We start from the raw sequence: 15616 nt of genomic DNA on the forward strand, positions 1-15616 counted from the left end.
GAGGTGTTGGGACAGGTACAGTCTGATAAGAGGTGCGGGAAGTTAGCCCTTGCAAAGGTACAAAGCCGCTGACAGCCTGTCATTTGTCTCTTCATGCTAATGATTTTTTTCCTTAAGACTTTCCCAAGCACTCCGTCAATAGACACAAAGTGTGAATTTTAGTGTATTTAGAAAAGCACCAACACCAAAAATATTGAAAAGAGACCCACACAATTGAAAAGATAAAGGGTGATAAAGGAAGGCAAAAAAAAACGGGATATTTTGGGAACTATTAGTTTTGCTGCCTGAGAACTTTGCTTGGGTTAGTAGATTACGTCGTTGCCAATGCATGTTTTAAAAAACATGTATGTATGTGGATATATAAATATTTTTATATTACTTCATAATTAAAACTTATTTAACATTCCTGGAAAAGAAGTGCAATCATAGAAACGATGACCACCTCTGTTACTCCTAATAAAAACTTACTAACGTCCCTAGAAAAGAGGTGCAGTGATAACAAGCAATTACCGTACACTGAGCTGTGAGTGCGGAAAGGAAGCGCTTGGTTCTTGTGACTCTGGACAGAGTTGTGTTTTTTTGTTGTTGTTTGTTTTAATGTTGATTTCCAGTTGAAGTTCATTCTCTTGTGCTTTCCTCAGATTTCTCGATATTTGCATTAATCCTCACAAAGAGAATCACTAACAATAGCAATTTGTCTATTACACTACTTCCCTTTTTTTAAAAAAACGCATCGTTGTTACTTACTGTCGGGTAGGCTCCTGCTCATGTTGTTTGTTGTTGTTAGGTGCCATTGAGTCAATTCTGACTCATAGCGACCCTACGCACGACAGAACGAAACACTGCCTGGTCCTGCGCCATCCTTACAATCGTTGCTATGCTTGAGCCCATTGTTGCAGCCACCTGTGTCAATCCACCTCGTTGAGGGTCTTCCTCTCTTCCGCTGACCCTGTACTCTGCCAAGGATGATGTGCTTCTCCAGGGACTGATCCCTCCTGATAACATGTCCAAAGTATGTTAGAGGCAGTCTCGCCATCCTTGCTTCTAAGGAGCGTTCTGGTTGTACTTTTTCCAAGACAGATTTTTTCATTCTTTTGGCAGTCCATGGTATATTCAATATTCTTTGCCAACACCACAACTCAAAGGCATCAACTCTTCTTCGGTCTTCCTTATTCATTGTCCAGCTTTCACATGCATATGATGTGATTGAAAATACCATGGCTTGGGTCAGGCACCTTAGTCTTCAAGGCGACATCTGTGCTCTTCAACACTTTAAAGAGGTCCTTTGCACCAGATTTACCCAACGCAATGCGTCTTTTGATTCCTTGACTGCTGCTTCCATGGGTGTTGATTGTGGATCCAAGTAAAATGAAATCCGTGACAACGTCAATCTTTTCTCCATTTATCATGATGTGTCTTATTGGTCCAGTTGTGAGGATTTTTCTTTTCTTTATGTTGAAGTATAATCCATACTGAAGGCTGTGGTCTTTGATCTTCATCAGTAAGTGCTTCAAGCCCTCTTCACTTTCAGCAAGCAAAGTTGTATCATCTGCATATCATAGGTTGTTAATGAGTCTTCCTCCAATCCTGATGCCCCATTCTTCTTCATATCGTCCAGCTTCTCAGATTATTTGCTCAGCATTCAGACTGAATAGGTATGGTGGAAGGATATAACCCTGACGCACACCTTTCCTGGTTTTAAACCACTCAGTATCCCCTTGTTCTGTCGGAACAACTGCCTCTTGATGATGCTATATATAACAGACTAAAACGTTGCCTGGACCTGCGCCATCTTCATGATTTTGGTATGTTTAAATCCACTATTGTGGCTATCATGTCAGTCCGTCTCACTGAGGATTTCCTTTGTCTTCACTGGCCCTCCGCTTTACCAAATGTGGTGTCCTTTTCTAGCGATTGGTCTTTCCTGATGTTGTGTCCGAAGAAAGCTAGTTAAAGCCTCACCTTCCTTACTTCTAAGGAACATTCTGGATGTATTTCTTCTAAGACTGTTTATTGTTTTGGTATTCCATGGTATATTCAATATTCTTTACCAATACCCCAGTCAAGAAATCAAATGACGTGGTGGTGTAAAAATGGCATGGTGGCACCAGACCTCATCTAACTTCACCATTGGGAGGAGAGAGCATCAAAATCAACAGCCCAAGGCTAATTCCTATGAGGTGGAGGTCAGGCATACCTCCTTTCTCCTACCTTTTTACCATTTCTGACACCAGCTGGCCCTCCCACAGCACTCTCTACTTCTCTGCTGTGTTCGATAATTTGCAGTGGCCATACGAAACTCACAGACCATACTCACAGTTATGGGGTGTATTAGGGAAGTAACAGATTACAATTCAGGATCAAGAATGACTCAGGATGCGGTTCTTTGGCAGGGCAGCTTCTTGGCCATGCCTGCATACAGACCTCTCCCTCAGCCCTCGGCCCCTCATCCCCTGGGCCCCTCAGCCTGGCCTCAGCCCTGCTTGAGCAAGTGTTACAAAGCTCTTTAGCTCTATCAGTAAGTGCCTGAAGGCACCCACTCCACCAGCAAGCCTCTTGCCCCAAAGGGACTCAGCTCTCTCATCCGTGGGTCAGCACACCCAATGTAGCTGTCTTGCTCCGTGGGCTGGGAAGTCCGCTGTGCCATCTTGCACCAGTCTCCTGGTTCTGCTACTGCTGCTGTTTTTCTCTGCCACTTCTCACCGTCTCAACTCTCTTTCTCTGTCTCTTGGTTCTAGGAGGTTCTCATTGCAGGGACTCCCAGGTCCAGAGGACGTGCTCAGCTCCTGGCTCTCCTTGATGGTAGAGAGATCCCCCCCTCTGCTTCTGGGATTGGCTCTCTTTAATACTAATAGGATAGCAAAGCTGACCAGTCCCCTCATTAGGGTTCCATACACTTTATTTGCATGGTCCCACCCCTACAAAGTTTCCATGCCCTTATTGGCATTATTAGCAGGCTGTCCAGTCTTCTTGGTGGGCCATAAGCACCTTATTTGCATAGTCCCACCCAGTCATTTTGTGGGAGCCTCAAAGACCGTGACCAGAAGGGCCGTGTTGAGTAATTCACTGCACTACTTTTACACTGGGTAAATCTGCTGCAAAAGACCTCTTTAAAATTTTTTAAAGCAATGATGTCACTTTTATAACTAAGACGTGTCTGACACAAGCTGTGGTCTTTTCAGTTGCCTTATATGTATGCAAATGTTGGATAACGAAAAAGGAAGGCAGAAGAAGAATTCATGCATTTGAACTGTGGTGTTAGCAAATATTTAAACATTCAGTCCTCTGCTTTTCCTCACTTAAGTTTTCCTTTGGTAGCATGTCGATTTAGGGTGATGATTGCAACGGGAACCTTAAGAAGCCGCAAACAGCAGGATGTGAGTACATAGCCTTAAAGTCCCGCATGGTGAAAGAGCCAAGTATTTCCAGCTGCCCTGTGGATTGAGTATGCTGAGCTAAGGATTTTGAATTTCATCTTTAAAGTTATGGGGAATGATTAAAGTATTGTCTTACAGCAGAACCTGTCTCTGCATCTAAGAATATGGCAGTCAGTGTCGACTAGAGCTACCCAGTACCAATGATGGTAGGCCTTGAGTTTAAAATGAAGAAAGCTGTTTTTTTTCAGTTGAGGCAAGTAGGAAGGGGAGATGTAAGAAAATGCCTTTGACGTTGAGTGGGTGATTAATCATAGTTGGGGCTCATTCTTTTTCCCCCATAAAAGTGGGCCTGGAAAGCCCCCAAGAGGAGGTTGAGTCTTGGAAGTCAAAAGTCTGACCTTTAGGTATTGCTGCCTCTTCTCTCTTGGACAGTCCCTGTGTCCAGCCTTGGAGAATCTGAGTTTATAATCAGAGAACAAGTGGGTTTCCTTTCCTTCGTCTTTTCTTAGGCTAATTGTTGCTTGCTCTTCCTATTCTGATGCTATACTCACGAGGCATTACAGCTGGCTTCCTATGTGACATCCTATAGGGCAAGAACACACTGACTGGTCCATTCTCCTTTTTGGTTCTCAGAGTAAATAACTGTGCATATGACTTTGTTGCCCAGTCACTTGAAGTTGGTTTGTCTGAGCCTGAGCCTGACCCCGAGTGATGGATGGATCTGTGTTGGGTCTGTTGACAAGAGCAGGCTCCAGGACTTGCCAGATCCTGCACCAGTGGCCAGTCAGCCATTCTTTGAGCATGTGTCCTGTTCTGTTGGTGTGGATTGAATGGCTTGCGACGTACTTCCTTTGTACCAACTTTCCCACAGTGTGCTCCGGGGAGAAAAGATGCTTCACAGAATTCATGTATAATTTTGAAAAATCATCTTTCTTTTTAATTGAGTGGCCATGGTATGCTAGAGGATGTTCTAAAAGTAAGACATTGGATTGCATCTTGTAACATGCTAGGTTTACTCTCACTTATAAAGTATAGGAAACCCTGGTGGCGTAATGGTTAAGAGCTATGGCTGCTAACCGAAAGGTCGGCAGTTCAAATCCACCAGGTGCTCCCTGGAAACTTGATGAGGCAGTTCTGCTCTGTCCTATAGGGTCGCTGTGAGTCAGGATTGACTCGACGGCAGTGGGTTGGGTTGGGTTGGTATAAAGTGTAATAAAAAGAGAATACAGGCTTCAGCGCGAATCTTGGGACTCATCTTGCTGAGCCTTGGATTCTTTGATTTTTAAATGGCGGAGATGGTGGTGGTGGTGGTGGTGGTGGTGAGGGTTTTCCAGGTTGGAGTCTCTGGTAGTAATGGCGGGACTCTACAAACCATTTTCAGTTTTTCAGAAAGTCTAGTGGAAATCGTATATTACCTGGGATGTATTATGCACAGGTTTACTAAAGCATTGGAGTTGGTTGGTTTTACCTGGAATTGAGTTAACTGAGCATGGAAAAGCAGATTATTTAATGTTCCCCAGTAGCTTTGATTGCACTGGAAAAAGCAGAAGCATGCATTTGACGGGAGAAAGAATAAAAATCAGTAACATTCTAAAATCCTAAACCTAATTTTTCAGATATGCTCGTTTTACCCTGTGAAGGCTCTTCTTACATTTACATGGATTTAATAAAAAAAAAAAAAAGTATAACTCATGTAAGTACATTTAAACTACAAACCTTGAACAGCTGAGATAAGATGGAATTTTTGGAGAAGGAGAGGAACCAGCAAGCTCTTCTGCCTACTGCTTTTTCAGATGGCTCACAGACGATTCAGTTTCTTCCATTCTCAGATGCGTATGAAGGTAGAAAGCGCTTACGTTATTGCAGTATTTCATAATACTGGTCCATTACATTCTCATTAGCTCTTATTTATGTTTCAGAAACCTAGTGTTGCGTATTTGGTTGATTCCAACATTCAGTCAGAATAACAGGCCGAGTTAATTCATTAAGTTTAAGGTGCATTTCTCCTCCTTGTCCCCTCCCCTTCAGTTTTCTGGAGATTACTTAGGTTGTAAAATACAGTCATTAGTTTTGCTACACATGGATTCAGAGCTGTGTTAGTTCAAGATATATTTTATTACTTGAAATTAGTAAGTTATGTGTATTATATAATAAATAGATAAGGAATATGGTGTGATAAACCAATGACATTTTGAGAAGAATCCACTGTGCGTACTTGGGAGTTTCCATTGTGTATATAGAAAGTGAAGGCCAGGACTTTGCTTCACTCAATAATAACTACAAGCCGCATCAACAAAGTAATTGATAATGTTTTCCGATTTTTTTTCCTTGTTGGCATGTATGAAAGTTAGAAGGTACATCTTTTTTTTTTTTTAAACAAGTATTTTTCTTTTCCAGTTAAGAAAGTAATGCTGAATCGCTCACGGAACATATGTAGGCTCCATGCTTAAATACGATGTAAGAACAAATTACAAAATAATCTCTCTTAATCCTACCGTTTAGAGATAATCTCTGTCTATTTTTTATGTATGTTCTTCCATATATTTTATAAACACCAGAATGCTGTTTTGGGGCCCCGTTTTCTTTGCTTAACAACGTATTCGGTGAAGTTGCTATGTAGTTAAGTAGTCTCTTAAAATTAGAGACAGAAAAAATAGATCGAATCAGGATGGCATAAGCCATGTGACCTTTCTTGGTACGCATTTCCAGGCGGAGGGTGAGCCTGAGGATCGGTGGCTTCCCAGCTCTTTATTCCATAATTAGTCGTTCTACTTCTTGACCTTCTGCTTGTTTGGTTTTCATTAGTTCAGACAAAAATGCCTTGACTGTATTTAAATTTGGTTGACATCATCATCTTGCTCTGTGACTTCGGGGAAGGTGTCTTATTCTCTTTATCCCTGATACCTTAAAAAAAAGAAAAAAAAATCACACACTGGAAGTAGTAATAAACATGCTGTCCTTGATTTTTTGAAAAATAGATTGCTTTCTTTACAAAATACTTAGCCTTTAGATCCAGCGGAGCTCCTTCTAAATTTAATGCTTTTTTTTTTTCAGGACCTGGAGCATTCGCTTAGGATGAAGCTGAATCTTATCAAAGTGACTAATGGCTGTCGCCTAGGAAAAATAAAAAACCTGGGTAGAACCGGAGACCACACCATGGACATTCCAGGCTGCCTTCTGTACACCAGGACCGGCGCAGCCCCGCACTTGACCCATCACACGCTGCGTAACATCCACGGGCTTCCTGCCATGGCTCAGCTTACGCTGTCGTCACTGTAAGTGTTAGATCCAATCGTTCAAGTGACCACTCCGGCAGCAGCTTTGCTACTTTAATCCAGCGCAGCAAAGAGAAAGACCTCCTTTGCTCATGTGTATAAAATTTGTAGGTTTGCAGAATGAAATCAGAAGAGAGGTATCTGATATTATACGTCATCTGGAAGCCACAGACCAGACCTGTGTTAAAGCTGCTTCACTTTTCCACCAAACCTAAGGTCCCATACTGCCCTCACTGCCACCGCTTCCAGGGGTGACAGGGCAGAAAATGCTCCCTGAGAGCTAATCTTGGGACCTAGAGGCTGTCTTTGTGCACCAGCCTCAAGGTTTTTTCTGCCTGCTGCACGTTTACTTGCAATACTTTATGGAAACCAAACTAATGAAGCGAGATCATTTTGTGCAGTGTACATGCTGACCTTGTACTTAATTGAAGAGCCTGCTGTGTCGTTGTTAGGTGCTGTTGAGTCGGTTCCAATTCATAGCCACCCTGTGTAAAACAGAGTGAAATGCTGCGTGGTCCTGTGCCGTCTTCACAGTTGTTGCTGTGCTTGAACCCATGGGTGCAGCCACTGTATCCGTCTGTCTTGCTGAAGGTCTTCCTCTCTTTCACTGACCCTCTACTTTACGAAGCCTGATGTCCTTCTCCAGGGACTGGTCCCTCTGATAACACGTCCAAAGTACATGAGATGAAGTCCTGTCATCCTTGCTTCTGAGGAGCGTTCTGGCTGTGCTCCGTCCAGCACTGATTTGTTCATGCTTTTGATGGTTTGTGGTATGTTCAGTATTCTCCGCCACCACCGTAATTCTTCGGTCTTACTTATCCATTGTTTAGCTTTTGCGTGCATATGTGGTGATTGAAAATACCATAGATATATGATCAAATTACAGTGATTTTAAAAGGGCCAGGGGAGGGAAAAAATCTATTCTGAAGCAGTTATCTTTGGTAGTTTCTCCTGTCACAGAACCACCGGCAAATTGGAAACTTTCCTCTGTCTGTTAAACCCAGTCTAGTTAGTTGGGACTTTTTAATAATGACACGCGTTCTTATTCAAGACTGCGTTTACTGCCTTGTAGCTTATGTGGGTGAAGAAAAGATGGCTTCAGTTGTTATATAAACTGCACAGTGAATCGTTATCATGTTACATATTTTTGTATTTTGCTTCTAGGGCAGAACATCATGAAGCCTTGGCAGAATATAAGGAAGGAGTTGGAAAATTTATAGGTAAAAACTAGATGTGTTTGTGTGCCTTGTGATATATGAATTTCCTGAGCATCTAAGAACCAGGCATTGGGATTTCAAAGGTGAACAGGAAAACAGTTGCTGCCCTCCTGGCCTAGGTGGGATAAAGAGAAACACACAGTTGATTCCAGTAGAGTGGGTGACTGCGGTTGCTGGAATAGGGGTGTATATACTTATCATGAAGGAGCCCTGGTGGTGCAGCAGTTAAGCGCCCAGCTGCTAACCCAGAGGTTGGCAGTTTAGATCCACCCAGCGGCTCCGTGGGAGAAAGACCTGGAGATCTGCTTCTGTAAAGGTCACAGCCTAGAAAATCCTGCTGTGTCACCTGGGGTCGCTATGAGTTGAACTGACTTGACAGCACCTAACAACGTGCCATGAGAGCCCAGAGTGGGGCGTACATAACCTGCTCTGGGGTACACGTGGAGGGAGACAGGGCAATGGTAATACAGAATTCTTAAGAGAGAAGATGAGGGGGCATCCTAGTTGGTGCGAGGAAGAGGAGGAATTAACCAGGTCAAGGATGAGAGCAGTGGTGGTGGTAGACACATATGAGCGGGCACTCCAGGGACAGGGAAGACTCGGGAGAGAAACTGCAGGGCCACGTGTGAGACGCAAGGCTGCCTCGTTGTGCTTGAGCGTAAAACACGTGGCAGAAGAGGAACAGTTTATGTAGAGCTGTGTTCTGGTGTGTTAATATTTCTTTGGTTCCAGAAATTGGGTTTTAGATGTGGATGTATGTGTCCATTTGTTTGTATGACAGCTAGAGCCAGTTCTTCTGGAGTCTTTTTTTCCTGAAGCTTCTCCCCGGTATCTGGGACTCAGTAACCGAATGAAAACGCGGTCCCGTTGGTTACGCAGTCCTGTGCCTCAGAGGGAAACTGCGTGGTGCCTGGTTGCTGTCACACGGCCCCATACCTCACTAGAGGAATTTATATAGTGCAGTTTTCCTTGATCGGAGGCCAATTTTATTAACCAGCTTTAAAGTATATAAGCATATAATTAAGTGAAAATAACTAATATGCACTTTCTAGAGATAATTGTTATAATTGAAATTGTGGAAAATAAGGTGGAGAACTACACAGTTTTTTTTTTTAAACTTGTTTTTTTGGTCTCCTTTCAGTGAAATAATCCTATTGAGTTTTTTTTTTTTTTTTAGTGGAAAATGCAGGGTAACCTAACATGAAATTTAACCACATCTGGCTTACTACACATTTTTTTTTGCATTTTTCATAAATAATTGTCTTTTTTGACTGAAGAACCTAATAAATTGTATCATCTTGAGTCAATGAAACTTATAGAGAATGAAATCCATTCTGCAGGTTCCTTGGAGCCCTGGTGGTGCAGTGGTTAAGCACTTGGCTCTTAACCAAAAGGTCGATAATTTGAACCCACCAGCCACTCCATGGGAGAAAGATGTGGCAGTCTGCTTCTGTAAAGATTGTAGTCTTGGAAACACTATAAGGCAGTTCTACTCTGTCCTAAAGGGTAGCTATGAGTTGGAATTGACTCAAGGGCAATGGGTTTTACAGGTTCCCTAAGATTTTGCCTCTAGGGGCGCACATGTGGGATGGCTTTGTTTTATATACATACATATGTATATATGTATAATGTCAACCATTTTCATGTGTGCAATTCAGTAACTTTGTTTATGTTCCCCAGAATGGTTTTATTGTAGACGAGGTCACTTTTCGACTATGTCATTTCATCTTTTCAGTAACTGATTCTGTTTGGACGTACTTAGGATAGACATACCACGTGCCTAAAAGTACGTGAATTCATTGCCCTTGCTCTGGCCTCTCTTTGCTGGTCGGCAGCCTCCAACCTTTCCTTCTCTAAGTCCTTGCCCACCTCCCTCCCCTCCCGTCGCTTCTCTTTCTACACTGTTTCTTTAAGTGATATCATCCACACACTCCATAGCTCCAGCCAACCACTGTTGTCGTTGAGTCAGTTCCAGCTCCTGGTGATCCCAGCTGTGTCAGAGGGGAACTGTGCTCCACAGGGTATTCAGTGGCTGATTTTTCAGAAGGATCGCCAGACCCTTCTTCCAGGGTACCTCTGGGTAAACTCAAACCTCCAGTCTTTCGGTTAGCAGCTGAATGTGTTAACCATTAATGCTACCCAGGGCCTCCAGAATGAACATAATTGGTAATGAATTCTTCTCCAAAGCCAATCGAGTGCAGTCAACATGTTATTAAACACTTCTGTTGTATTTCATGCTTCAAGATGTATCTTTCCATTGTAGCAACTCAGTGTATCATCAGACACACTTAATCTTCTTTTAGATAGTAGGTTTCAAAGTCATCTTTTGACTCATACCGATAGGCCTTTTATGATTTTAGGACCAGGCACCAGTGTTTAGAGTTGCTTTATCGAGCAGTGCTCATGAAGACGTCCTGTTACAGCACGGTGTAGTTGCTGATGTCTGTGCTCTCAAAGATTCCTTTTTATGTTTGAACAGGCATGCCAGAATCACTCCTGTACTGCTCCTTGCACGATCCGGTCAGCCCCTGCCCAGCTGGTTACATAACAAACAAGGTGTGTTCTCAGAATCGCCTGTGAGGCTGCAGCTTCGCCCCAGGAAGTCAGCCTGTTGTACCCCTCAGATGCCAGGATCCCACTGCCGAGGAGGCTAGCCTGTCTCTCACCCCTTTATGCCTTCTGTTGCTTTCCGTGAATATAGTGGGACGGAGTGGTTTACAGGTGTTAAGAGTAGGGTTGCCTGAAGATGGGGTTAAGGTAAGGAATGTATCCTCAGCTTTTTCATTGTGGAAAAAAAAACCTTTTTTTTTTTTGAGGGGTCAGGGAAAATCAGGTATATGCCAAAAAAAGAAATTGCTAGGGTGGGAGAAAACAATAGTTTTTTGATGCAGTGCTTTCTTTGCAGACTTAACAGCCTCAGGAAGAGCAGGGAAAGTTGCTGATGAGTGGTAAACCCCATGTCTAACTATATATAGTAGAACCTCCATGTAATACCGCTGGCTTTTAGAACAGCTTTTGAAAAAGCGGGGTCCACAGTCAGAGGTTCTAGCTGGTGATGAAGAGTATCAAAAGGACTTCTTTAGCCAGCACAGCCTGTACAAGGCAAGCCCATGGTCGCTCCATGGACACGTGGACCTGAGGGACCAAATTACTGGGCTGAGGGCTGTGGGAACGATGGTCTTGGAGAACGTCTAGCTCAGTTGGCATACAGAGTTTATAAAGAAAATGTTCTACATTCTTCTTTGGTGAGTAGTGTCTGGGGTCTTGAAAGCCTGTGAGCGGCCATCTAGGACACTCCACTGGTCTCACCCTTTTGGGAGCAAGGAATAATGAAGAAAACCAAAGTCACAAGGGAAAGATTAGCCCAAAGGATTAAGGGACCACATCTACCACAGCCTCCACCAGACTGAGTCCGGCACATCTAGATGGTGCCTGGCTACCACCCCTGACTGCTCTGACAGGGATCATAATAGAGGGTCGCAGACAGAGCTGGAGAAAAATGTAGAACAAAATTTAACTCAAAAAGAAAGACCAGACTTTGCTGGCCTGACAGAGACTGGAGAAATCCTGAGAGTACGGCCCCCACACACCCTTTCAGCTCAGTAATGTAGCTACTCTGAGGTTCACCCTCAGCCAAGGATTGAATGTTCTCATGGAACAAAACAAGACCAAAGGGGCACACCAACCCTGGGGCAGGGACTGTAAGGTAGGAGGGGACAGGAAAGCTGGCAATAGGGAACCCAGGTTTGAAAAGGGAGAGTGTTGACATGTCATGGGGTTGTTCACCAGTGTCATAATACAATGTATGTACTGTTTGATGAGAAACTAGTTTGTTCTGTAAACCTTCATCTAAAGTTCAATTAAAAAAAAAAAGACTTCATTAAAAGTTTCCACCTCTGTCACAGTCCTGAGGACAGCCTTGTAGCGGGGCTGTAGTATGTACTGCCGCTTTGCCAGCACGTTCGCTCTCCTCGCGCTTGTGTTATTGACCTCAGCGATACCTGTTCATCTTACCTAGATGACTGTTTTCAGATTATTGTGTTTTAAATTTACCTCTTTTTATTTTACAATTTGAATTCCAAAGGAAATACTTTAACCACATTATCCTACCCCATTTGTAAGGGACAGAGGATTCATGTAAGCAGTGTTCTTAAGCTGCAGGGTGCTAGAAAGACTGCAGGCAGCTTCTCTATCTGTGGCCTTGGCGAGCTCTCCCACGAAGAAGGATGCTGTGGGGCAAAGAAGGAACACGATACAGAGATTCTTGTGCACTATGGGGTTTAGGTCTTTGCACATAATTTTGTATCTAACTCATTCTAATAAACATTTACTAAAGATTAATAATGTGTGAGGCCCTAGCCTATGTGTTGGGACCCAAATATGAATTGGGATATTCTGGTCAGGCAAAGGTATAGTGGTGTGATAAGTGCTTTCTTATCTAGAAAAGGAATAAGAAGAAATTGCTGCAGGAGCTTACAGGAGAGAGTAATCGATTATGCCTGGAATGGTTTAGGAGACACGCCAGAGGCGATGACATTTGAACCCTGTGTTTTGAGGGATGCCTGGTATTTTACCAAGCAGAGAAGTAGAGGACGGGCATTTCAGTCGATGACAGAGAAGAACGAATGTCTGTGATGGGCGCAGGAACTGTAAGAGGCCAGGTGAGGAAAATAGGAGAATGAAAGACTGCGGTAGAAAAGGGTGACATCCTGAGGGCTCGTGTGGCCACTGAAGGATCCTCTAGGTGCTATAAGATCCCTAGAGCAACGTAGTACAGGAAAACTTTTTTTAACCACCATGTCTAGGATATTAGATGGCCACTCTCTCTCAGGTTGTAAAGAATTCAGTATTGCTTTATTATTTTATTGTTTCTTGTTATTTGCAATCTGCTGTTCCTAATTCCTGGTCGCTTTGCCCCGTGCCAGTCTGTGTCCGTGTGGAGCGTTGGAGGACGAGTGGAAATGACTCCTTCCAAGTTCATGGCCATCCAGCAGGCACTTCAGCCAGACTGGTTCCAGTGCCTTTCAGATGGAGAGGCATCTTGCGCAGGAGCAGCTCCCATAAAAAGAGCCAGAAAGTCTGTTGACCGATCACTCCTGTTCCTGGATAGTTGCCTGCGGCTGCAGGAGAAGTCAGAGGTACGGCCGCGCTGCTAACTCCTTTCTCTTTGAAACCGTCTCCTCTTTTGTATTCCATGACACCACGTTTTTCTCTCCTTCCTCCTACTTCTTTGCTCCTCGCTTCTTAGTTTCTTTTACTGTCGTTTATTTTTTATTTCCCCAAACCGTAAGTATTATTGTTCTCTACCGTAGTGGTTAAGTGCTACGGCTGCTAACCAAAGGGTCGGCAGTTCGAATCCGCCAGGTGCTCCTTGAAAACTCTATGGGGCAGTTCTACTCCATCCTATAGGGTCGCTATGAGTCGGAATTGACTCCAGGGCACTGGGTCTGGGTAGGATCTATCCTGAGGGCAGTAGTACTTCAGTGGTTGAATAGTTGCCTGCCTCGCAGCAGACCCCGGCTCAATTCCAGGCCAGTACACCTCATGTTGGTTTTTTTACACCTCATGTGCAACCACCACCCGCCTGTCAGTTGAGCCTCTAGTGTTGCTCTGATGCCGGATAGGTTTCAGCGGACTTCCAGACTAAAACTAGGAAGAAAGGCCTGGCAATTTATTTCCAGTGAAAACCCTGTGGATCACAGTGGTTCAATCTCATTGTACACGGGGTCACCCTGAGTTGGCAACTCAATGGCGGTTAAAAACAGCCCACTTTCTGAAAAGCATTGAATGACTTTTTACCTCAGTTCTCCATGGCATGGGCAGCCCGCTGGGACCTGGCCTCTGCCTCCTCCTTCTACTTGTTGTGGGCTGCATTCTCCCTGTGGCCTGTGCCGAGCTACTTGCAGTTCCCTCAGAAACTATCCTGTCCTTTCTTCTCTGCCTGTCTACAGACTGCCTTCTGAGCTCACTCTCCTTATCTCCAGCCACTTTCCTTCTCTTGCTTCAGACCCAGCTCCTTTCATTCAGTCCACTATGAAGCTGTCCCTGACCCTTTCCCAGGACAGTAATTCTCTTCCTTCTTTGCCGTCATTTTAATCATACTGTAGTGAAATTTTTTCTTTGTATGTTTATCATTGCTAGACTGTGACCACCTTAAGCTCCATTTCTGTGCCTCATTTTTGTATCCCTATCACATAGCACAGGCCTGACCCACAGTAAGCCCTCAGTAAGTTCTTGCTGATGGTGAGTGGTTTTGAGGGGCTGGAGGAGAGGATACTGGAACACTAAGTAAAGGATCCTGATGGCAGAGCTAGTGGAGTAGAAAAGGATGTGTTTAGTAGGAGGGAGTGAGGGAGGTGGGAGAATGGGAGATAGTGATCCGAGAGCGGAATTTCAGTCTAAGATCATTTGTTGAACTTCAGGGTAGATCTTGAAATGTTCTTTTTGGCAGTGAATGGGGTGCCATTCCTCTTCAGTGTCTCGTTCCTGGCCTGGTAGACCATGTGCCTACAAAGAAGACCAGTTAATACAACTGTTACTCAAATTTATGCACCAACCGCTGATGCCAAGTATGAAGAAATTAAAGATTTTTACCAGCTTCTGCAGTCTGAAATTGATCAAACATGCAATTAAAATGCATTGAAAATTACTGGCGATCAGAATATGAAAGTTGGAAGTAAAGCAGAAGGATTGATAGTTGGAAAAATAAGGCCTTAATGATAGAAATGAAGCCAGAGATTACGTGATAGAATTTTGCAAGACCAATGATTTATTTATTGCAAATAATTTTTTTCAACAGTATAAATACTGACTATACACATTGGAAGCCCTGGTGGCGTAGTGGTTAAGAGCTACCGCCGCTAACCAAAAGGTCAGCAGCTCGAATCCACCAGGCGCTCCTTGGAAACCGTGGGGAGCTCTATTCTGTCCTATAGGGTCACTATGAGTCAAAACTGATTTGGTTTCGTTTTGGTATACACAAACGTAGCAACAGTTGTGAGGATGGCACAGGACCAGGCCGTGTTTCCTTGTGTTATGCATAGGGTCACTATGAGTCGGAACCAGCTCGACAGTATCTCACAACAGCGAGATCATTTAGGGGGAGTAATCCTGAGCAATGTTCAGGTTGCACTTATGGCAAAACACTTCGGGATTGAGGAATACTGTTATTTTGAGCTTACCAATAAAAATCTAATTTGGTTAATAAAGTTAATATGCATAAGATAGTTAGAGAAAACTCTGAGTGGCACAAAGGGTTTGTACTCAGCTACTAACCTGAAGGTTGGCGGTTTGAACCCATCCGGGGTGCCACGGAAGAAAGGCCTGGCGATGTGCTTCTATAAAGTTTACAGCCAGGAGAACCCTATGAGCACTTGTACTCTGTTACACATGGGGTCACCATGAGTCATAAGTGACTTGAAGGCAAGCATTTTTTGTTGTGTTTTTTTTTTTTAAGTTATTCTGAGTAGAACTTACGGTTTGTACAGTAGGAGTTCAGAGGGGGACCTCAGTGTGGGTCTCATAGTTAGTGTCAGCTTGCTAGCAGTTGTTTCGAGGCAGTAATGTTGGATGAATAGGAAGGATGACAGGGAGTGTGATTGTTAAAAAGGCCAGAAGGAATCCCTCTTTTCCGCCATTACCGTTACCCTCACCATTTCACATCGTTGATGGGATGCTGGCGTTTCTTCTCCGTACCCCTTATGACTAGGGCTTATACTGATGTCTTGACGTAATTATTAATGGTGCC

The 15616-nt window shown here is 43.7% G+C and overlaps 1 protein-coding gene across 7 annotated transcripts in view; it reads left to right on the top strand.

The window, feature by feature from the left end:
• QTRT2 (queuine tRNA-ribosyltransferase accessory subunit 2) overlaps positions 1-15616 on the top strand; it is a 37204-nt gene that overhangs the window by 2718 nt on the left and 18870 nt on the right. For 3 of the 7 annotated variants that reach the window (XM_049876962.1, XM_049876969.1, XM_049876933.1), the window contains exons 2-6: positions 5775-5834; positions 6432-6652; positions 7817-7872; positions 10349-10425; positions 12795-13007. In XM_049876962.1, the coding sequence (XP_049732919.1) occupies positions 5820-5834; positions 6432-6652; positions 7817-7872; positions 10349-10425; positions 12795-13007 (582 nt within the window). In that variant the 5' untranslated portion in view covers positions 5775-5819. Of the gene's footprint in view, positions 1-5774; positions 5835-6431; positions 6653-7816; positions 7873-10348; positions 10426-12794; positions 13008-15616 lie in introns of those variants that run through there. The other 4 variants (XM_049876990.1, XM_049876944.1, XM_049876953.1 and 1 more) reach the window with 2 other exon arrangements.

The sequence above is a fragment of the Elephas maximus genome, chromosome 1 (assembly GCF_024166365.1).
Source record: "Elephas maximus indicus isolate mEleMax1 chromosome 1, mEleMax1 primary haplotype, whole genome shotgun sequence".
Taxonomy (NCBI): Eukaryota; Metazoa; Chordata; class Mammalia; order Proboscidea; family Elephantidae; genus Elephas; species Elephas maximus.